At 39.0% G+C, this 24,595-nt stretch overlaps 1 protein-coding gene across 2 annotated transcripts in view; it reads right to left on the bottom strand.

Moving 5' to 3' along the window:
- Positions 1-24,595, bottom strand: part of UNC5C (unc-5 netrin receptor C) — a 426,767-nt gene that overhangs the window by 58,018 nt on the left and 344,154 nt on the right. For both annotated transcript variants that reach the window (XM_070790840.1, XM_070790841.1), the window contains exons 5-7: positions 18,880-19,060; positions 14,998-15,165; positions 11,983-12,147 (exon numbers count right to left, since the gene is read on the bottom strand). In XM_070790840.1, coding sequence (XP_070646941.1) covers positions 11,983-12,147; positions 14,998-15,165; positions 18,880-19,060 — 514 coding nt within the window. The remainder of the gene's footprint in view (positions 1-11,982; positions 12,148-14,997; positions 15,166-18,879; positions 19,061-24,595) is intronic.

Below are 24,595 nucleotides of genomic sequence, written 5' to 3'. Positions count from 1 at the left end.
TGGACAGATAGAAGGAATACAGAGCAGTAGTGGGCTGCTCTTAAATGGTTAGTGAAATGCTTCTTATGCTAGGAAGCTAGGTCATAACTACTCAAAACATTCATTCAAGAGAATATCTAGCTCAACTTTTTTTCAGAGGAGGAAAATCAGTTCCCAAAATGGGAAGCGGTATTTCAAAGTGAAGGAAAGTTTCTGACAGGCAAATTGGGTTTCTGTCCTTCTGTGAGAAATGCTGATAGCGTGCAGGTTTTGCACTGTTCAGTTTTGGTAGGCCCCATTCACAGTCCTGTTGACTGAGGATCTGGATTGCTAATATAACAATGTTCTGGTGGATGGTGGCTAAATGACTTGAGGAAGGAATGACTTTTTCTTATTTTCACAAAGTCATCCTTCAGACTACAGATGGGATTTACCCATATTTTTCAGCTAATGTCCAACTGTTATATAATGAGAGCCCATGCACAAGTGTCTTAAAAAGGCAAATGAATTTTCCTCAGTTTTATATAGCAGTGAGTAATATCAAGTTATCCTTAAGTACATGGCTCATAACTGTGCAATAATAAGCCTGAACACAGCCTATTTAGTGGGTTTATAGTTGGAAAATCTTCTGGGAACAACATCAGGAACTACAGTACATAAATCTTCATTTTCCCAATCAACACCAACTGCATTGATATTTATAGTCTTTTTAAATTTTCAAGAGATATGAATAACAGACAACAGTCAAAATGATCATGATTTTATGATTAAATTTTTAAAAGATAATACAAACTTTAAAAAATAGTATTCTAATAGAAAAGTTATCAAGCAAATAAGCCGCTGTGAGAAATGTTATAAGTTCTGAGCATCAATAGCCAGGTATACATTGCTCAAAACCAAGTCTATGCCCTTACTAACTTGCAAACCCCCAGGATGTTAGAGTTAAAATAGATCATTGATTTGAATTTCTTCTTCTAACCCCTTTGTACTCAGAGACCCAGGAGTCAGAGCATAGACTGATGAAGGGACTTGTTTAACATCACAAAGTTGGTGAAACATTAAAGCCAGAGGCAGATTCCAGCTCTTAGGCTATATACCTGTCATTTTTATATGTACTGTCTGATGAATAGATTTAAATAAGAATAGACAAGGAAATAATAGAAAAGGGCTTGATATGTTCATGGCTTAATTTGCAATTCAGTTATTGAATGAAGTAATGCTAATTATTTAGACTAGAAAATACCTCTCCATTTGAAATGTTATCAGTTATGGTCATGAGCAAGTTAGAACAACAGAGATTTTCACCCTTAAAGAAAACAATATCCAAACAGTGTCTTTTGTTTAAAGTGTAGGATAAGCAAAGATATTCTCCAAACTTGGACATCTCTACTCTAAGGTAACTGGAGAGCTGTGCTAGCATAATGCAGGTGTTAATGTATGATAATCACTTTGTATTTGGCATAGAACCTACCATAAATGTAAATATTTAAAAGAGAAACATTGTCTCTCTGAAAAAATGATGCCAACATTTTTGATAACAGAAAAAAAGGAATAAACATAAAAAACTGGAGGAACACTACACATAAGAAGAAAATCACATTTTAAAACAATAAAAGCTGACAACTTCTTGCTTTCTGCCTCCAAGAGACCACATGGAGAAAGGCTTATTTCAAAATTAGACAGATTTGGGTTCATATATTGTCTCTCACACTAACCTGTGGGCACTGGGTGGGCTGTTTCAATTTTATGCCTCAGTTTCTTCCTTTCCAGGTTAGAACTATTATTAGGGGAATGTCAGAATTTGTTTATAAGATTATTTTCCGTACTTTTCGAGTTCTATTAAATTGAACACAGGTCAATTTTGCTTCAGTTTTGCCACATCTAACACAGTAGATTGGATTTAGAAGCAACTAATACCAGGGCCTTAAGTAGAAAGTGAATAAAATTATATCTGTAACTCTTTTAAACTAAACATATAGAAATATACAGATATATGATACAGTAATTTTTACATTTTCCAAAGTTTGTGAACGATTGAGCCAGATTTAAGGAAGACATAAAAGGAAAGTATATATCAATAGATGTCTCGGAATTAACTGTTTCTTTAGATTAGTTATCAAATTTGTAGCCAAAGGGAGACAGGTAGAGTTTTAAAGGAACACCTTTAGAAGTATTCCTGCTTGCCTTCAAGGTTACTCATTATATTTCAGAATGGACCTGCATTTACAACCTTAATAAACAGATTTTATGATATGGTTAGGATTAAATAATTATTGAGATATAGTTCACAGCTCACATGGGGAACAGTATATAAGTTATGAATATGACGTAGCAATTCTAGTTTATAAAAGCATTGTGTTGTGTAAAAGTCCAAGTTTTTTAAATCATTAAGCTTTTGATCCGTTTTAGCAAATTTATCTATCTGAAGTACAACAGACCACTTCAGAAGATTTGTCCTCATTTTTACCATCCGAGCATTAGAAGAATTTCTGTTCTCCATGGATTTTACGCTCTTCTCGATCTGGTTACCTGGGTCTTTCTTTCTGCCAGTGACCTTACACTAAGCCAACATACCTGATTTCTCTCATTCCAATTTCATTTCTTCTGATGCAAATATTCTTATTAAAAACCTCAAGGACCATTCTAAATAAACATGTCCAGATTTTTTTTTTTTTTTCCCTTTTAGGTTGGCTCTTATCTAGCCACCCCATCAAGACTGCACTAATGATGTCAAAGGTCAGGTCTGTCAAAGACACTCATGGTCATTTATTATAATTTACCACTCTTCTGAGGGTTTATTTATTGACAGGAGCTTAAGGAACTCCAAATAAATGAATACATAAATCCTAGGACATGACAACAAAAATTGAAAAGAACATTTGCTTATCGCTGATGTCAGTTATCTAAATTGCCGTGGTAATTTGTGCTCCAGTCTTCCCAGGACCGTCTGCCATGCTTCACTAACTGATCCACAGCCCTGTTCCTAAAGCTGACAGCCACGCCCCTCTGAAATGAATAGCAGGGAATGAACATCTCAGATGTAGAAGCCTTATCTCATGACCCACAGAAGGCGATGAATAAATATCCGAAATTCAACTAAACAGTTGAGCAAAATCAGACTCCTAAATCAGCTGCCCAAGAGTTGTCAATTGGTATTTTCTATCCGATATGCACCCTCAGAAAAAGGGTAAGTTATTAAATCCAAAGGCAGTGATAATGCAATCCATAGTAGTTAAAGACATCTGATAGAAAAAGTAATGAAAAGTCCTGAAGTAAAGAGGCTGATTCCTAGCATCCATCACCCTAGCTGGAATTTTAGGCAAAAAGAAACACTCAAAAGCACAGGCCCTGCCCCTCTGTAGTCCTGAAGAAGTCCGTGCTTTGCTGCAGTTGTGAAAGGTTGTAACTTTCTCCATCCCCTTCGAGTTTCCCTTGCATCCTTGAAGCTGAAGACCTTGCGCTTGTCCTCTCACACCAATCTGTTCAGGGTGCCATAGGTTTCCATCAGGTTTCTGCGGGCTAAAGCTCCTAACCACATCCCTACTTTCAGAAGCAGGAAAATGTTTTACCAGAAAAGAAAAAAACAAAAGTAAACCACATTCATTATACCAGCGACAGCAAAGCAGTGTATTGGGCAGCCAGTCCACAGACTGAATATTTATTTGCCAGCTGGGACACTATGCATATCAAAGACTATACAAACACAGCTATGACATCAACATCTTCCAAACTACAGATAAAAGCACTCACTGTCTGACACTCACAATTATACTTTCCTATCAAACTGCTGTGTTGACAAGAATTTCACTGGATACTGACTTGCACCTTCTCAAATGCCTACCATGGTGGTTATAAACATATCGTGCTAAAGTCAAGAACAGACTATTTGCAAAGTAAATGATTTCCTCACAGTAAATACATTAAATCCCCCTGGGGTTCTGGGGGCCCTGGTATGCAGTGAGTCCACACTACAATTTACACATAGAGTTCTGCCACTTCCTCTGTATGTGAGAATTAATGGAAGAGCAGGGTGACATGTAAATTTTTTAATGAGTAGAAAGTGCTAAATTTGCAGACTGCATAACATTTTAATTTTCCAAAGTCAGGAAGTTCACTGATGCAGACACAATTCCAGGCAGTTCTTGTTTGTAAATTGCAATTTCTAATTTGTCTGCTGTGGCATAAACCTTCTTCAGCAAGAAGGAGTATTTATAAATTCAGATGTGAACTCTCACATATCCCAGTGTGGGACTCCAATCTTCAAACAGGATTAAAAACCAAAGTCTATAGAAATAGCTGCAGCAATGTAATAATCTAATAGAGTGTATTCATAAATATATATAAAGCACCATTTCTGGATCAAGTCACATATATATTCCCTTGACTGCTATTTTCAAAAGGAAAAAGTAAGCATGGATTAAACCATTTTATGCCAAGTTGACAAAGTAGGTCTTACTACAAATCATTATAAAGGTTATAAAAGTTAAGTTATCAGGTCTAGGTTATACAACTGTGTGTAGTGTTTGTCGCTCAATCGTGTCTGACTCTTTGCGACCCCATGGACTTTAATCTGCCAGGCACTTCTGTCCATGGAATTCTCCAGGCAACAATATTGGAGTGGATAGCATTTCCTTCTCCAGGATACAACTGTATTTCAATATAAATGGTAAATATGCTTATTGGCTCAACATTTTTGGAGACTGTCATAAGTGCCTTTTTTTTTTTTTTTTTGTACCTCTTTTCTTCTGGGTCTATAGTGTTCTCTCTCTCCAGAACCATTTTATATAAATCTTGTCTCAAAACTATGTGCTAAAACCAGAAGCTACTTTCATATATATAGTCTTAGTGAAAGTCGCTCATTCGTGTCTGACTGTTTGTGACCCCATGGACTATACAGTCCATGGCATTCTCCAAGCCAGAATACTGGAGTGGGTAGTTGTTCCCTTCCCCAGGGGATCTTCCCAACCCAGGGATCGAACCCAGGTCTCTCTCATTGCAGGCGGACTCTTTACCAGCTGAGCCACAAGGGAAGCCCAAGAATAATGCAGCGGGTAGTCTATCTCTTCTCCAGTGGATCTTCCCGACCCAGGAATCAAACTGGGGTCTCCTGCATTGCAGGTGGATTCTTTACCAACTGAGCTATGAGGGAAGCCCCTCATTTAGTCTTAGAAATAACAGAAAGACAACTAAGGGCTTCCCTAATGGCTCAATAGGTAAAGAGTTCAGTTCATTCACTCAGTCGAGTCCAACTCTTTGCAATCCCCTGAACTGCAGCACGCCAGGCCTCCCTGTCCGTCACCAACTCCCGGAATCTACCTAAACCTACGTCCATTGAGTCGGTGATGCCATCCAACCAACTCATCCTCTGTCCTCCCCTTCTCCTTCTGCCCTCAATCTTTCCCAGCATCAGGGTCTTTTCAAATGAGTCAGCTCTTCGCATCAGGTGGCCAAAGTACTGGAGTTTCAGCTTCAACATCAGACCTTCCAATGAACACCCAGGACTGATCTCCTTTAGGATGGACTGGTTGGATCTCCTTGCAGTCCAAGGGACTCTCAAGAGTCTTCTCCAACACCACAGTTCAAAAGCATCAATTCTTCGGTGCTCACCTTTCTTTATAGTCCAACTCTCACATCCATACATGACTACTGGCAAAAGCACAGCTTTGACTAGATGGGCTTTTATTGACAAAGTAATGTCTCTGCTTTTGAATATGCTATCTAGGTTGGTCATAACTTTCCTTCCAAGGAGTAAGCGTCTTTTAATTTCATGGCTGCAGTCACCATCTGCAGTGGTTTTGGAGCCCAGAAAAATAAAGTCTGACACTGTTTCCACTGTTTTCCCATCTATTTGCCATGAAGTGATGGGACCAGATGCCATGATCTCAGTTTTCTGAATGTTGAGTTTTAGCCAAGTTTTTCACTCTCCCCTTTCACTTTCATCAAGAGGCTCTTTAGTTCCTCTTCACTTTCTGCCATAATAGTGGTGTCATCTGCATATCTGAGGTTATTGATATTTCTCCCAGCAATTTAATTCCAGCTTGTGCTTCCTCCAGCCCAGAGTTTCTCTTGATGTACTCTGAATATAAGTTTGTTGTGGTCCTTTAATGGACCGGAACCTGGTGGTCCGGAGTCAACGATAAGAAAATGAAAAAGAGAGAGAACGAAAGAAAGAAAGACACAGGGACCCAACCTCTGAGCAAAGGTGCTTTAATGATCTTTCTGGGAGTATATATAGGCTGTTGTACAAGGAATTCCTTTCAACAATGATATAGATCAGAAAACCAAACGTACAGCAACTGTTACCAAGGGAACAAGAGATTAACAACGGTCATAAGGTCAGGAGACAATCCATATCTCAAGAAAGAGGATCGAGACTAAGCAGTTTTGTCATAAGGAGAATGTTTACTGAAGGAGATTCATAAATGTCCCATCCTACAACCTCAGTCCTGGGAGCTGTGTGCCGTTCCACTCATTTCTATTGCCAGAAACTGATAAGGGACAGAGGATTTATGAGAAACAGCATGTAGGAATCCTTCTGTTAAATATTCCCTGACATAAGTTAATAAAGTAGGGTGACAATATACAGCCTTGATGTACTCCTTTTCCTATTTGGAACCAGTCTGTTGTTCCATGTCCAGTGCTAACTGTTGCTTCCTGACCTGCATACAGGATTCTCAAAAGGCAGGTGAGGTGGTCTGGTATTCCCATCTCTTGAAGAATTTTCCACAGTTTATTGTGATCCACACAGTCAAAGGCTTTGGCATAGTCAAGAAAGCAGAAATAGATGTTTTTCTGGAACTCTCTTGCATTTTCCATGATCCACCTGATGTTGTCAATTTGATCTCTGGACACGACTGAGCAACTTCACTTTCACTTTTCACTTTCATGCATTGGAGAAGGAAATGGCAACCCACTCCAGAGTTCTTGCCTGGAGAATCCCAGGGACGGGGGAGCTGTCTGTGGGGTCGCACAGAGTCGGACACGACTGAAGTGACTTAGCAGCAGCAGCAGTAAAATAACATCAGTTCCTATAAGTTCTTAATTTGGAAGTAGTGTCTCCAGTGTAAGAACTACTTTTTTCAGACCAATGAGGATATGTGTGTGTGTGCTAAGTTGCGTCAGATGCGTCCCACTCTTTGCAACCCTATTGAACTGTAGCCCACCAGGCTCCTCTGTCCATGGGATTCCTCAGGCAAGAAAACTGGAACGGGTTGCCATGCCCTCATCCAGAGGATCTTCCTGACCCAGGGATGGAAACTTTGTCTCTTTGGCCGGCAGGTTCTTTATCACTAGTGCCACTGGGGAAGCCCTAAAGAGGATATACCTCATGTATAATATATACTTGGCTCAGCTGGTAAAGAATCCACCTGCAATGTGGGAGGCCTGGGTTTGATCCCTGGGTTGGGAAGATCCCCTGGAGAAGAGAGAGGCTGCCCACTCTGGTATTTTGGCCTGGAGAATTCCATGCACTGTTAAGTCTATGGGATCACAAAGAGCCGGACACGACTGGAGCCTTTCACTTTCTTTCCTATGTTATACTTCAGTATCGACCACTATGTCTGGATGGCTTTTGAGTAGTAACTGTGGGACTTTCTCATTCTATATTCCATGTGTTTTAAGGTGTGTGTGTGTGAGTGTGTGCGCACACATGTGCCCAGGTGTGTCTGATTCTTTGCAATCCTATGAACAGGCTCCTCTGTCCATGGATTTTTCCAGGCAAGAGTACTGGTGTGGGTTGCCATTTCCTCCTCCAGGGTATCTTCCTGACCCAGCGATTGAACCTAAGGCTCTTGTGTCTCCTGCATTGGCAGCTGAATTCTTTACATCTGGGAAGTCTGTGTTTTAACCTACCTTTTATATAATCACTCACTTTATCCTTTCTCCATGTCTTCTGAAAAGTGTCATGAGATCTACATTCCAGTTTACTAATTTTCCCTTTAATTTTATCCTGATCTGATTTTTAGTCTTCCATTGAGTTTTAACCTCTCAATGGATCACATTCCATTCGATTTTCTCCTAAATCTCTGTCATTTTTACAATATTCTATTCTTTCACTTGTGTTTATATTCCTTTTAAAAAGTTTACCTTTTTATTGTTATTTATTTTACAGCCTCATTCAGATTGTTCTAGGACTCCATTTATTAAAGTACTGGCACACCTATTTATTGTTGCCAACTTCCCCTTGCAGCAAACTATTTATTCCCTTGGGTGATATAAAACTTGTATCATAAATTAATTTTCAGGAGTAAGTTATCTTTATTATAGACCAATGCACTTAGGTTGTGGAAAAACTCCTGAAAATGGCTTACTGTTCACCTCTGCTGGTACTCCAGAAGTTTTACTACTTATATAAATTACACATACTTTGCATTTTCCTCCCTGCATGGTATCTTAGACTTCACATCCAGAACTAAGTAAAGGACTGCAGTTTTATTTAAATGAAGACTTAGTCTTTTCTGTACCATCAATTTTCCTGTAGCTTTCCTGGGCTGATGGGTAAAAATTTAGAGTTATTTTTCATGGTGGGGGAAGCCAGTTATGAGACCCAGCTTTGTTCAGGTTCCTTGCTTTCTACTCAGCCTCAGAACCAAAAACCTAACTCTCAATCCCCAGGACCTACATCCATGCCTAATGCCCCTCTTGGCTATTCTGGTGTCCACTTATACAGATACTTATTTAGATCTGAGTTCATTTCTGTTACTTGAGGATTTCTCTTTCTTTTGAACTTGATATCCTCTCTCTCTTACACACACTCCAAATGTGTTTATATGTCTTTTAAGTTTAAACATTTTATCCAATATTTCTAGATGTTTTCAGTTAAAGGTGCTTATAATGAGGGGAATGGCTAAGGAAGAAATGTGTCCAAATATGATTATTTTGAACAAATTAATGAATAAACATTGACAGTAATATTTTCTATATATTTCACACTGTATTGCTCTTAAGTACCAATCTGGCTTTTAAAATATACTACACTATATTATCTATGTAACTCTGAATTCTACTGACATCCATCAGGAACTCTGAATTCTTCCTTTCTAGCAGTGTATCTACATTTATATCCAAATCACTTGTAGACAATTTTTAGTACATTCAGAGGTTGCACTGCCTCCCTAATTCAATGGTAAGCAGGTTAGCTTTGAGATAATACTGCAATACTTATAAACAGGTATTTATCAATGCATTGAAGACACTAAGTCTCAATGTAAACAAACATTAAATGATATTTTCTAATTATTAACTGCAGCTTTATAGCTATCTTTTTTCCCTCCATTCTTTTTCTTAATTCAGAACTTGTCCCTCTTACAAGCTTGGTACTTTCACTATTAGAAGCCATTTGTTTTCCAAAATGAGGACATTTTTTTTTTGCAAGACTTTGTCAGCATTGCTATGCCAGAAACACCCAGCTTACTATAAATAGAAACTATAACTTTCACTATAAAATACTATAATTATACAGCACAACTGTATCTGAGGTTTTTACCCTGAGGAAATCGATAACAGCACAAACTACAATTATCTTTTGTACTACAGTAGATACAAGAGGGAGGAGGAAAGAGCTTATTGACTTAGTAGGGACTGTTACTATAGCAAATCAGATTTATAAAAGGAAGCAGCTTTTTAACTGACTGATTTTAATTCAAACACCCAAATGCTCCAGTCTGCTAGGAGTCTTGACCAAGAAATAAACAACAAATAACCACTTTTGTAGCTTCATTCGCCTTCCTTATTTACACATACACACACCTCATGCCATCCATCATAGCCAATCATTAGAACAAACTGTATTAATTCTGTAAGAAATAAGCTAGGTGCTAAGGGGATGCTGGGCTTCCCTGATGGCTCAGACGGTAAAGAATCTGCCTGCAATGCGGGAGACCTGAGTTTGATGCCTGGGTCAGGAAGATCCCCTGAAGAAGGGAATGTCTGACCACTCCAGTATTCTTGCCTGGAGAATTCTAGGGACAGAGGAAACTGGCAGGTGACAGTCCATGGGGTCGCAAAGAGATGGACACAACTGAATGACTAACACTTTCACTTTCAAAGGGATGCTATTTCATGAAATTCTTAACTTGAACATTTCATACTTGTGGGCTTCTCTGGTGGCTCAGTGGTAAAGAATCTGCCTGTCAATGCAGGAGACATGGGTTCCCTCCCTGATCCTGGAAGATCGCACAGGGCAGCTAAGCCCGTGCGCCACGACTACTGAGCCTGTGCTCTAGAGCCTGGGAGCCGCAACTACTGGTCCCACGTGCCACAACCATGAAGCCATACAGCCTGTGCTCCATAACAGGAGAAGTCACCACAATGAGAAGCTGTGCACACAACTACAGAGTAGCCCACACAGCATCAGCATAGCTAAAAATAAATGAATAACATTTTTTCAAAAAGAGTATTTCATGCTTGTATTTGATATATGTCATAATTTAGAATGTGTCATTGTGTGTAACTAATAAAAGGACGAACGTTCCATCTTGTAGCATTATACTCCTTGTTAAATCAGTCACTTTGGGAATTTTAAAATATGCACAATGGAAGCAGAAGGCATTAAATCACCCAAAGCTGAAGGATAATACTGAGAAAGGGAGAAAGGGAGTGAGCAAGAGAGAAACTTCAAATATTGTTACTTTTCAATCACATGAATTAATTCATTCTACACTAAAAGAATACTACTAAATTATAAAAATGTTAAAAACAACTTGTGTGGTATGTTTTCATTTTAATCTTCAACTCAAACTAACACCTAGAGGAACAAATTCTGTATCTCTGGATAAACAGTTAGTAAAATAGCTGTATTCTTCTCCTTCTGTGTTTCTGGTACAAATAGTGAGAGGCACAGTAGCCATCCTCAAATCACAACCAGAAAATATGCTTCACACTCAGCTGCAGCCTGTTCTCAAAGAATACCACGCACCATGGACAGAAAAATAAGAGGCCCATTAGGTTTATATTCTGTGTCCACAAGGCTATTACCTATCTATCTGTATTTTAAGTAAAGTTGCTTTTTAAAGGTCCCTGTAAGTACAGACTCTGGAAAATAAACAGAATTTCATAAATGTGCTGAAAATATCTTATTCTTAAATGAAAAATACAAATACTTCCACACAAATACATTTGCTTGCTTGTATTCCACAAGCAATTTGTACCGTGTTATAAGAAATGTCAACATTTGGCCACCATTACCCAAGATCCAAAGACAGCACATTGTTTGATTTATTCAACTGTACAGGTGTGATTTCAGAACAATTTTTAGTACCTTACTTCATGCCCATAAAAAAGATGGTTAATTTCATATATTTAAGGGCTCCTTAGTAAGTATGAAAAGTATTTTAAGTATGGAAATCAAACCACCATCTCATTAAGAAAATCTAAGTAACAAAGCCATAAAAAATGTGGAATACTTAGCTTATAGCATCTATTATATTCCTGAGCCAATCTTCTACATCCATTTTAAAATTTACGTTTTATAAACATGATTCCCTTTAGATAAACATAATAATTTTAATACAAACCCAGCAATTTCAAGGGCTTGTGAAGATATTCCCACTTAACACTTGAAAACTGGTAAATCTACCAGGAGAAATGTTTCTTGTCCTTATACATGTATTCTAAACTTCATGGACATTGGTTCAGTAACAGCCATGAATTAGAAGTAAATAGCTTACTTTTTGGAAGCCGTGTGACTCTCTGAGTTTAGGGTGCCCTTTTGTGCACTCTAATACAACCGAGCAGCAATTCCCTGCCCTGAAAAGAATGACAGACCCTCTAGGGAAATGACTAAATCACTTTTTGCTCATGGGAAAGCAATACTGTGTGTGTCATTTGTTAACTGGACACAGTTATTATTCATTCTGGTTTCTGGGAGATCCTTTTTTTTTTTTTTTTTTCAATTTTGAGAGCCCTAGTAGTGCATTTTTGTTGTTATTCATGGGATTTTTTTTTTTTCCTTCAAAGTAATCCAATGGTTAAGACACACCTCCCCTGTGTCTCAAACAGACTTACTCTGCATGCACAGCCCATCCGTGCAGTTCTTGGACTGCAGGACAAGGCCATCGCAGTCCTTGCCTCCATTCTTGGGGGCTGGTGCCGTGCACTCCCTCCTGCGCCAGTGAGTGCACTCGGTCCCGCAGGTAGACCACTTGCTCCACGAGGTCCACCTGCCATCCACTGCCACAAAAAAAAAAAAAAAAAAAAAACAGCAACAGGTCAAAGAGAGAAGGAGCTTCCTGAAGGCAGAGAGGGGGCAGGGCTCAAGTAGAAACAAAACACCAAACACTGAAGAAAATGCCCCACCAAGGAGTGCTGCATTCATTTTAACTGCTAGAAGTAGCACATGCTCTCCATACTTTCTGTGGATTCTGCAAACTTTCCTTACAAGAGGTCTGTGACTATTTCTTCACTGGCCATGCACGGGAACTTTAATGGGACACACAGAAATCAAAGTTGTCACCAGGAGTTATATAAAGGTAAATCCTAGCAGTGTCCCTTTTTCTATTTTAGGTTTTGGACTGAAAATTAGGGGACCTCCTTATGGATCCAATATTCCCATGAATAGTGCATGTGATTAGTGCCAGTAAACTTCTGTGGGGTTAAGGAAAAGAGGTCAGGAGAGTGGGGAAAAAAATCCTTCCATTCATCTATCCACCCACCCACCTCCATCCTATCCATATATTCATCTACATTCCCATTTATCTATCTCTCTCTCTCTTTACCGCTCTATCATCTACATCTTATACACTCTTTTTAAGTTTTTATCCATGCTGCTTAATTCTGCTAAGATCTTCTGCAATGCCGTCTTGAAAAGACTGTTTTCCATTTATTATTTGATTATTTCATTCCATTATTTTATTTGATGATGTACACATTTCTATTTTTATTTTAAAATAATATTTAAGCACATTCTTAATTTTTTTCCTGTGATTCAATCATTTGGAATAGACTCACTTTCTTCTTAATTTTGGTGCTTGACTTATTAGTAAATTTCAATGATAATGGGCTAAGATAACTCTATTTAAAAAAAACAAACACACAACTTAAACCCTAACTTGAGAAAATAGTAAATTTCACTAAGGTGATACTTTAAAATGCATTCTTTAAAGGTTCTTAGATAAATAAGAAGAAAATACCAAAATAAGAGTTATATTTTTTAAAAAATTTCCCTGAAATCCATAAATAATTATCCAGGGATAAATGCAAGACAATGGCAAACATCATTTATTGAACATGCACTGTACATAATATGTTATACCTACATCTTGCTAGAAATTAGACCAATTTTAATAGTCTGCATAGTTTGGAGAATCTCTGTGATGTCATATTTAAATTACTGTGTAAATATATGTATTATGCACAATATACAGAGATATAAATATGCCCACATGAAAAAATGATGAAAGTATTAATATTTCAACTGTACAGAGTTAGCTACATAAATAACCCCCAACTATCTGGAGAAAAGACGTTTGCTTTGACCTAGACCATCCCAAAGTACACACACAAACACACATTTCTATTTTAACTAAATGCTTGTATGTATGCATGCGTGCTCAGTCATATTAGACTCTTTGCGACTCCATGGACTGTGGCCTGCAAAGCTCCTCTGTCCATGGAATTTTCCAGGGAAGAATACTAGAGTGGGTTCCCTACTCCCAGGGATCTTCCTGACCCAGGGATTGAACTGGTGTCTCCTGTCTTGGCAGGTGGATTCTTTACCACTGAGCCACCATGCAAGCTCAACTAAATGCTTAGTGTATTTCTAAATGTGGGAGTCAGTATGTAGATAGAATATAGAAGAGTACAAGATAAAAAATATTGAAATTCTTAGCCTAGCTAAGTGTCAAAATGTGTTCCATAAATAACAGCTCTTATAAGGGTTCAGTGTGGGATACTGTTTTGATACTTGGAAAATTAGCATAGGAATGACAAAATTTAGATTATGGTTTTCTCTCCAGTTCATTTCTCTAACCTGTCTCTGAGAGAATGGCATTTTTAGTCTAAAAAAATTTGAAGAAATTAAAAAAAAAAGAAAAAGAAAATACGACTAAGCAAAAAAAAAAAAAAAAAAAGAATGAACCTGACAAAAGTTAGGCAAAATAAAGGCAAGTGAGGAGTCTTTGTATCTAAATAATGAAAGTGACAATAACTACCCCAATGGAATACACTAATAATAATTTTAGCTTAATTTTTCAATATATTATATAATTAGACATTTTAGTAGGTTTTGGTTTCAGCAGATATTAACTTCAATTTACCAAAGGATAAGAGCTTCGGACAACATAAGAGAGCACAGAAAGATGCTCAGAGGCAAAGGGATGCAATCCTGTTATAGGTACCATTGCAAATAACTCAAAAAGAGGTGACTGACATATATAGACATGTTACTGTATTCATGTATGGACTGTTGGGTGATGCACAGGGAAGCCTGGCATGCTGCAGTCCATGGGGTCACAAAGAGTTGGACAGGACTGAGCAACTGAACTGAACATGTATAGATAATAGGTGACTGCATCATATTTTCAAAATCTATTAGCTCATGTGTCACAAAGCCTAGATTTCCTTTTAATTCATTCCAAATGTTTTATTTGCCCTTGCCCATAAACTGATACCAAATATCGAGTACTTTACCTCAAACAGTTTCTAAATTTCAGTTCCAATTAATTTCCTTGACTTTCTGAATATCAATGGTTGTTATCCTAAATGTATGGCTTTCAATGCTGCTCAAATGCCTTGAATTATAAGATTCTGCAAACTTGGCTCCAACAGTTTTGTTGAGTAATATAGAGGGATTATGTTCCTGTGTGTTTTTCATACTATTTTGCATGTTAATGTAATTATTAAAGTTAAGTGCTCTTTTGGGGAAAAAGTCGTGATTTCCCAGTAATGTGGGCATTGGATGATATGATGGATTTACATACTATCTATCACACATTCAGGTCTAGAATAAGCCTATGTATATATACCCTAAAATATTTCTAGAATGAGAGGATACATTTGCAATGAGGATGCTGGTTTATTTACCTGGGCATAACGTGGTACAGGCTATCTTTTGTACACTCTGCCCTTCACAGAAGGCACCACCATTGAGCGGAGCTGGGTTGGTACAGGTCCTTGTACGCTTCTGATACCCCCGTCCGCAACGGCTATTACACACAGACCACTCTGTCCAAGTGGACCAGCCACCATTTACTGGAAGTAAATGATAAAACATGAATTAAGTGTACATGCATACACACAGAGATGCACAAACCACATATCAAACATAAACAAGAATGTTGTATCCCAAGTGACCATAAAAAAATTAAAAACCTCAAAGCTGGAAGAGACCTTGGATGTAATTTCATTCAAAATTTTACTACTACAAAACTGAAATCTAAGCACAGGGATAAATAAAATGAATTGTCAATATCTATTTACTTACTCAGAAAATAGAACTGTGTTCTCCTCTCCTTAGCCACTGTTGTTTTAAAAAACATCCCCCTACCTAGTAAAGCTCCAAAAATTATTGATACTTTTGACAACTTATCTCAAATAATATGCTTATATCCTTGTACTAAGGCTGCAGGTGGCTATGAGGCATGGTAACTGATAAAATCATTTAGCCTTTCCTTAATAATAGATGATTATTTATCTTTAGCATATATAAACTTTATAACCTTTCAAGAATTTTTATTTTCATTAATAAGTGAATCTATTTTTTAAAAAAAGTCTTGATAGCTGGATTTACAACTAAGTATTTATTTGAATGGATCAGCAATTAGCTGATGTAACTGCAATTGACACATACTTTGTGTATAAAGACTATTTATGATGTTCAATGGACCTGTCAGTATAGATGCGATTATAAAACTTATTGTCTAGCACTATGTTTATTTTTAACCTCTAGAGATTTCACTCTAGAAAATACTGATATATTCTCATATCTCAATATATGAGTCCATGAAATTACTATAATTAAGCAATTTCTAACAAAAATTATTTTCTGCTGGTTAAAACATGCTACAAACAGTATATGCATCTACTTCTTGATGGTAAAGAAGTGTGCTACTCAGATAACAGAAACCTATATAGGGACATCACATGCCCATCATCTCCTTCTCTAGGATCTTACGCAATAGGTAATAATCATGAATGTGTTATATATAGAGACATAGGCTATTTTTCAGTGGAGAATTATTTTTTCCTGTATCAAGATAAGAACTTTTGTATGAAGATTTACCTTTATTTTTTTGTATAAAGATAAATAAATGAGAACAATTTGGACATTAAACAATAGGAAAATGGTAAATACACTATGTTCATGAGATTGGCTGCCAGGCCGCTATTAAAAATGATGCTGCCTGCGTGCACCCCTATGTTCACAGCAGCACATTCACAATAGCCAAGACATGGAAACAACCCAAACGCCTGTCAATAGGTAATGGGTAAAAAAGATGAGGCATACATATGCAGTAGACTACTGCTAAGTGGTAAAAAGAACAAACAATGCCATTTGCAGCAACATGGATGCAGCTAGAGATTATCATACTAAGTGAAGTGAAGTCAGAAAGAAAAGACAAATACCATATGAAATCACTTATAGGTTGAATCTAAAATAAATATGACACAGAATAAGGGACAGAGAATAGACTGCTGGTTGCCAAAGGGAAAGCACTGTAATGCAACTATACTTAAATGAAAGAACACATTTTAAAAAATAATGCTGTAGAAGTCTATTTAATAATACATGGATATTTCAACATTATGTTTTAAGTAAAAAAAAAATTAGATCCCTTATTTTAAAATCTTATGTATGTTAAGAAAATATCAGTAGTATATATATCCATCTTTTTTAAAGCTATCTCTGGATGACAAAATGACAAGATTATAGGTTTTTTCTTTGATGTTTTTCTGTTTCCCAAATTTTCTGTAATGAATATATACTTGCAGTCTAAAAATGATACTAACAACAGACTCAAAAATGAAATACTGGTTAAATGTATATGTTTTTCTGTGGTCTTCTAGTGAGCCCAACCTATGAGCCTTGGACAACTTATTCTGTTGTATAAGAATACATGTTCTTTCATGCAGACGTTTGACAGAGTTTTGTGTTCCAAAAGTAATTTAACCCACTCACCTTGACGAAACTCCAAATGTGGAACTGTCAGTATAAATTTCTTACCAACATACTGGCAAGCTGATATTTGGGGTTACAGTATACATGTGCTGCTCTGCTAGGATTTTAACGAGAAATTAATAATCATAAACGTTTAGAAGAAGACCAGTCTTGAAGATTCTAGATTTATTCCATTATTTTATGGGGAAGGAGGTATGTGCTCTGAGTATTGTAATGCTTAAGTGTCTGACTGTAGGCTAGTTACTGCCAGAACTAGGCCTAGAACAGAAGACTCCCAAGCCCTAGTGCCACACTGTTTGCTAAACTCAAAATGCTTTAGCTCCTTGTGTTTGATCCTTACTAAAGACAATGTTTGGCCTGTGCTTATGGATAATGAGAACATGCTATACATAGGAAAAGAGAGCTGCATCTATGTAGTACATCTATTTAAGAGTCTGCCCTCATTAATCACTTACAATTGGTACAAACTGTGATGTACCCTAATTTTTTTGCATTTCTAGCACTGTTTATTAAGTCATTCAGAAAGTCTAGAAAAAGACAAAAAGTGGGAAACATTTCACTGTGACTTAAGGAAATTGAACTTCAGAGTATTCAGAGGATTTTTTTAAAAGAAGTATGCATCTGTCCTGTAATGACAATGACAGCATTAAAGCATCACTACATTCAGCCTTTTGAATGGCACAGTAGTTTCTGTTTTCGTAACCTCCTGCAGCCTGAGGATGCATCCAGCCAAGTAGTATGACCTGCAGGAAGTGCCACGAGCCATGTACTTGGCAGTGACAAATCTCCTGAAGTGTCATTTAACACCAAAGGAGCCATGAACAGCCCCCTTACCTTCTAAGTGGTGGCCATTATCGTTCTGGTGGAGGTAGAACCTCAAAATATTTCTCAGGGTTGTTCAGTTTCCTCTCAGACAATAACTCACCAAGAATATAAAGATCTACTGTGTATCTAACACTGTAAGAAGCATAAATGTACAGAGTTGTCTCTTTGTCCACCAAGGAGCTTAAAAGCCTCACTGGGCAGATGGAACTACTCGTGAAATGAGAAAACTTCTGAGTGCTAAAACAGGGAGATAAAAACATCACATGCAGTGGCAAAAGTGGGTGCAGAATCATTTAGTCCTTCTGGAGAAATGCTAAGCTTAGGGATGAGATGGATTGGAAAGGGCCAGAGAATGGAAGAGAAGCTCTCTGAAGAAGTCATCATGTTGCAGCTTGCTACAGGGTTAGGACTAGGGCTGTATGACAATGGCAGGCCTTGTCTTCATGTTGGATGTCCTTGATGGAGTGTAAAGCAAGTTCCAGGCAGTTAAAGCTGCTCCAATGTGTTTGGAGAACATGTCAGCTCCAGTTTACCTGAGGTCTTGCAATCGCTCTCCTGAGGCCCACAGAAGAGCAGAAGGTTGCTTTAAGTATCTTCATGTCAGAACTCCCTCTAGGTCTTGGTAGTCCAGGCTGAGAAGGGCGGGGCAGGGCTTCGGGAAGCAGGGAACCCTCCTGGATTCTTGAGTTCAGTTTGAAATTCAGGACATTTATGCTTGTTACAGTGTTAGATCCCTCAGTGGATTTCCTTTACTGTCCTATAAACTGACAAAGGGCTAGAAGTTCCAAGTCCAGGTTTCCTATGAGTATCAGAAAAGCAGTGAAACCTCACTGTCCATATGGGAAGCAGGAAGAGAGCTGCAATGGGGACTGAGAAGGGCCCTCTTCACTTGATATTCTAACACTAAAATGAGAGACTGCAGTTTGACCTGAACCAGATTGAGGCACACAAAGTTCACTCACCATAGACTATGACAGTTGCGGTTGTGCTTTTCCTCTTGGCGACAATGTTTTTGGCAACACAAGTATAGTTGGCAGTATCTGAGAGGCGGGCCTGCTTGATGATGAGGTTGTGATCAATAGTAATATAAAAATTCCGATCTTCAACAGGATCGATGATGTCTTCATTTTTCAACCATTCCACCTAAAGATGCACAAGAGAAACAGATAAATCCCTAGTATGAATCCCTCGATGGCTGCCAGGCCTGACTTTCGTTCTGCAACGTGAACAGCACTGTTCCATGCTATGAAATCTGCAAACTTGAGGAAGTAACTTTCTGAGGTCATGTTAAGTATCACTCACCTGCCAAACATACTGATTCTGTCTGTACTACATTATTCTCAAATGTCAATGACCCAATTGGGAAATACAGGGTTCAAATTGTTTTCACTTTGCCCTGCAGGCAGGAATAGGTGATGTGCACTGCCAAGTTCAGAACCCAATCAAAAATAATGGGCGAAGCATTTCAAACTGAACTCAAACCTTTTGCTATTTGATTTGTTTACTCTTGGCAACTTACCTGCTGCTTTTCAGAAAAGAATATAAGGACTATCAAAAAAGCTCAAAAGGCGTCCTAGACATCATGCAGCTCAAATAAAACAACATTTGGATGATTTATGTCTTGTTGAAACATATGGATTAAATTTCCCTGAAAATGCACTTACTTTAAAATGTAGCAAACACATATTTAGAGATGTATCTAAGCCAAAATACTTAGGAGGGAACAAAAAGGTTTTCTACCAACTCTCAATATGATCTAAAGAGCATATAAGTCATAGTCAAATCTTTCCTTTTGTCTTTAAATAGCATCAAATCTTTGGCTCTCATGGTTTGCTTCTGGAGAACCTAAGACGTGACTATTCAAAACTACTCAACTATTTTTCCTATGTACATCTCAGTTTAGCAACAGCAATGTTATCCTTACAGAATGAAAGGAGGGAAGCAAATTCTGTAAAATACATCCTTAAGAAGGATAAACTGTTTTTGTCCCATAAATTGCTTTTCTTCCTCAAAGGTTTATCAATAAAGCAAAACATACTGATATTTACCACACTTAAACTTTCCTGTGCATTAGTGTGGATATAGATACAAGTAACCTTTACTTGTAGGGAGTCAACAATGTTGCCATTTTCAAAATCTTAAGGAGCTTCCCCCAGCACTACAAGAGGTCTGGAAATTAATCTCTAAATCTGTCAGTGGGCTGGATGTTACACAAATTACGTGTAACACTGGGACTCTAAAATAATGCTTCTCTAATCCTTAGAAGAGAGGCCACAATTTAAAGGGAAAAACAGAAATCACCTTGAAGTAAACATATGAGGATGTAGATAAGAATGACTATTTGTAATAAGTTTTGAAACAACAGTTACATTTAAGGTATTTAAACCAATGAAAGTGAAAGAAGACTGAAGTCCATCTAAAATAGTGGAGTTTTAAACATGCATTTTGTCTTATTTAAGACAGCACATTCAATCCTGTGCTTAGATATAGCTGGTAAGAGACACACTGGCTTAACCTGGATTTTCTCAAAATTTGGCCCCAAGTGTTTTGTAATCTGGGCTTTTCAGGTGGTGCTAGTAGTAAAGAATTTGCATGCCAATGCAGGAGACTTAAGAGACGAAGGTTCAATCCCCGGGTTGGGAAGATCCCCTGGAGGAAGAAATGGCAATCCACTCCAGCATTCTTGCCCGGAGAATTCCATGGAGGAACCTGGCTACAGTCCATAGGATTGCAGAGTCAGACATGACTGAAGTGACTTGCCACACACACACAATCACGTGTGGTAATACAATCTTGCTAGAAGTTCAAGGGAAAAGATAGCAAGATTCAAAATATTTTAAAAAACTGCATGCCGATAATTGAAAGCTGACATTAATATCTTCTGAATCTCTATGCAGGTTATCTTTGCCATTCAAAAGAAAGTTTTCCACTTAGAAATCTAGGTACTGTTGGGCTTCCTGGGGGTTGTGTGTGTCTGTGTGTATGTCTTTCAAAGACGCATCAATTCAGTTCAGTTCAGTGGCTCAGTAGTGTCCAACTCTGCGACCCTGTGGACTACAGCACACCAGGCCTCCCTGTCCGTCACCAACTCCCAGAGTTTACCCAAACTCATGTCCATTGAGTTGGTGATGCCATCCAACCATCTCATCCTCTGTTGTCTCCTTCTTCTCCTGCCTTCAATCTTTCCCAGTATTGGGGTCTTTTCCAATGAGTCAGCTCTTCATATCAGGTAGCCAAAGTATTGGAGTATCAGCTTCAATATCAGTCCCTCCAATGAATACCCAGGACTGATCTCCTTTAGGATGGACTGGTTGGATCTCCTTGCAGTCCAAGGGACTCTCAAGAGTCTTCTCCAACACCACATTTCAAAAGCATCAATTCTTCAGTGCTCAGCTTTCTTTATAGTTCAACTCTCACATCCATACATGACCACTGGAAAAACCATAGCCTCGACTAGACAGACCTTTGTTGGCAGAGTAATGGCTCTGCTTTTTAATATGCTGTCTAGGTTGGTTAGTGGAGAAGGCAATGGCACCCCACTCCAGTACTCTTGCCTGGAAAATCCCATGGACAGAGGAGCCTGGTGGGCTGCAGTCCATGGGGTCGAGAAGAGTCGGACAGGACTGAGTGGCTTCACTTTCACTTTTCACTTTCCTACATTGGAGAAGGCAATGGCACCCCACTCCAGTACTCTTGCCTAGAAAATCCCATGGACAGAGGAGCCTGGTGGGACACGACTGAAGCGACTTAGCAGCAGCAGCAGCAGGTTGGTTAGACAACTTTCCTGCCAAGGAGTAAGTGTCTTTTAATTTCATGGCTGCAGTCACCATCTGCAGTGGTTTTGGAGCCCCCAAAAATAAAGTCTGCCACTGTTTCCACTGTTTCCCCATCTATTTCCCATGAAGTGATGGGACCGGATGCCATGAACTTCGTTTTCTGAATGTTGAGCTTTAAGCCAACTTTTTCAGTCTCCTCTTTCACTTTCAACAAGAGGCTATGTAGTTCTTCTTCACTTTCTGCCATAGGGTGATATCATCTGCATATCTAAGGTTATTGATATTTCTCCCGGCAATCTTGATCCCAGCTTGTGCTTCATCCAGTCCAGCGTTTTTTATGATGCACTCTGCATGTAAGTTAAATAAGTAGGGGGATAATATACAGTCTTGACATACTCCGTTTCCTATTTGGAACCAGTCCATTGTTCCGTGTCCAGTTCTAACTGTTGCTTCCTATTCTGCATACAGATTTCTCAAGAGGCAGGTCAGATGGTCTGGTATTCCCATCTCTTTCAGAATATTCCACAGTTTGTTGTGATCCACACAGTCAAAGGATTTGGCATAATCAATAAAGCAGAAATAGGTGTTTTTCTGGAACTCTCTTGCTTTTTAGATGGTCCAGTGGATGTTGGCAATTTGATCTTTGGTTCCTCTACCTTTTCTAAAACCAGCTTGATCATCTGGAAGTTCACAGTCCATGTATTGTTGAAGCCTGGCTTGTAGAATTTTGAGCATTACTAGCATATGAGAGATTGGAAAAGGAAATGGCAACCCACTCCAGTGTTCTTGCTTGGAGAATCCCAGGGACGGGGGAGCCTGGTGACTGCCATCTATGGGTCGCACAGAGTCGGACACGACTGAAGCGACTTAGCAGCAGCAGCAGCAGCAGCATGTGAGAGGAGCGCAATTGTGTGGTAGTTGGAGCATTCTTTGGCATTGCCTTTCTTTGGGATTGGAATGAAAACTGACCTTTTCCAGTCCTGTGGCCACTGCTGAGTTTTCCAAATTTGCTGGCATATTGAGTGCAGCACTTTCACAGCATCACCTTTTAGGATTTGAAATAGCTCAACTGGGATTCCATCACTTTCACTAGCTTTGTTCGTAGTGATGCTTCCTAAGGCCCACTTGACTTCACATTCCAGGATGTCTGGCTTAGGTGAGTGATCACACCCTTGTGATCATCTGGGTCATGAAGATCTTTTTTGTATAGTTCTTCCTTGTATTCTTGCCACCTCTTCTTAATATCTTCTGCTTCTGTTAGGTCCATATCATTTCTGTCCTTTATTGAGCCCATCTTTGCATGAAATGTTCCCTTGGTATCTCCAATTTTCTTGAACTGTGCCTGCTAGTTTTCTCTGAAGAATAGCCCTCAGACTCCTGGATGTTTTGCCTGGAAGTACCTAAGGGCTCACAGCTTCCCCTGAGACCTCCTCCTTTGGTATGGTCTCACAGGTGTGGAAATATTCCTTCTGTCTAATCAGATTGGAATCTGAGTTGTCACTCTCGAGAGCTCCCTTGTAGGGTTGCACACTGAAGCTACCTCCTTAACACATCTCCTAAATTTACATTTTCTGGGTCTCTCCTTTTGTCTTTTGACTAGGCTCTCCTGGGAGCATTCCCATAACCAACCCTTTGCATTCAGACCTCTGCTTCATGCTCTGCTTCTGAAGAAACCCAATCGATTAAGTCAAGATTGTGCAAAACTATGGGTTTTTTCTATGTGCATAATAGGTAAAAACAGCAATGCTATCCGGATCATAAACGACATGAAGAGATCCCAAGGGATATTGCAAACCACTTGTTTATTTGAAAAGTTTATTACATGGAATAAAAAAAGCAATCAGCACTGTTGACAAAGGATTTAAAAAGACTTATGTGATTATTGGGTATGTAATCTCTACCCTCTTATGCATGGCTGTGCATTTTCCTCAGTGTCTCTCTTCAGCAGGAGCAATGACTACATGAGATATGAGGTTCTCTGAGGAGCTCTAGAAACGTGGCAGCACTCCTGGGCCCTCTGAGGGATACTGCCTTCCTCCCCTTCAGCTTTAACCAGGGAAGCTCTGCCTCAATCTGTTCTCCACACTGGGATAGTCTGTATGCCTATGTCTGAAGAAACAATGAGATCTACAGCTAGAAAATAGTGAGGGAATGAAGAAAAGAGCCAAGGACTCTGGCTTTTGATAAAATGTCCCCCTCCCAGTCCCCTATGCCCCAGGACTCCCAGCCTTTCACAACGCCTTGTTCTGAGACCTCATCTCCACAAGAAGCTCGGGTCTGGTGCAGGCCATCACTCACCTCCTGCAACAGAATCTCCGTCTTGCTCAGCACGTCCCAATCACCCATCCTCCAAAACTCTCCCAATCCTTCCTCACTTCCTTGGAACATAGCATCATTGTCCTCCAAAATTTCAACCTCTTTCAGATTGCTTTCTTAAACTTTCTCTAAATCCTAGCTCCTTATGATGCTGCTGTTTCTTCTAGAGTCTTCTTATATAGGGAATGTTTGATTTCCCAAACCCAACGCACCACCGGGCCTGGGGGTCCAGTGAGCAGCCTCCTGGATCTGCACTGCCTGCTCCACCTTCTTCTCCTCACAGTGGAATGTGGCTGTGCAAAGCCATGCTGGGTGGCCTAATCATAAGTTCGTGATGGCAGAACTCAAGTGGGCCCTAAATTCTGCCCCAAATATTGTACTATATTTTCATCCTCTGTTCACTGTCCCACACTCCTAGACACCTGTTTCACACCTTCTCCTCTCTGCTTAGATACTGCTGCTAAGTCACTTCAGTCGTGTCCGACTCTGTGTGACCCCATAGACAGCAGTCCACCAGGCTCCCCCGTCCCCGGGATTCTCCAGGCAAGAATACTGGAGTGGGTTGCCATTTCCTTCTCCAATGCAT

Source organism: Bos indicus, chromosome 6 (genome assembly GCF_029378745.1).
Source record: "Bos indicus isolate NIAB-ARS_2022 breed Sahiwal x Tharparkar chromosome 6, NIAB-ARS_B.indTharparkar_mat_pri_1.0, whole genome shotgun sequence".
NCBI lineage: Eukaryota > Metazoa > Chordata > Mammalia > Artiodactyla > Bovidae > Bos > Bos indicus.
This window is presented reverse-complemented; position numbering and strand designations above follow the sequence as displayed.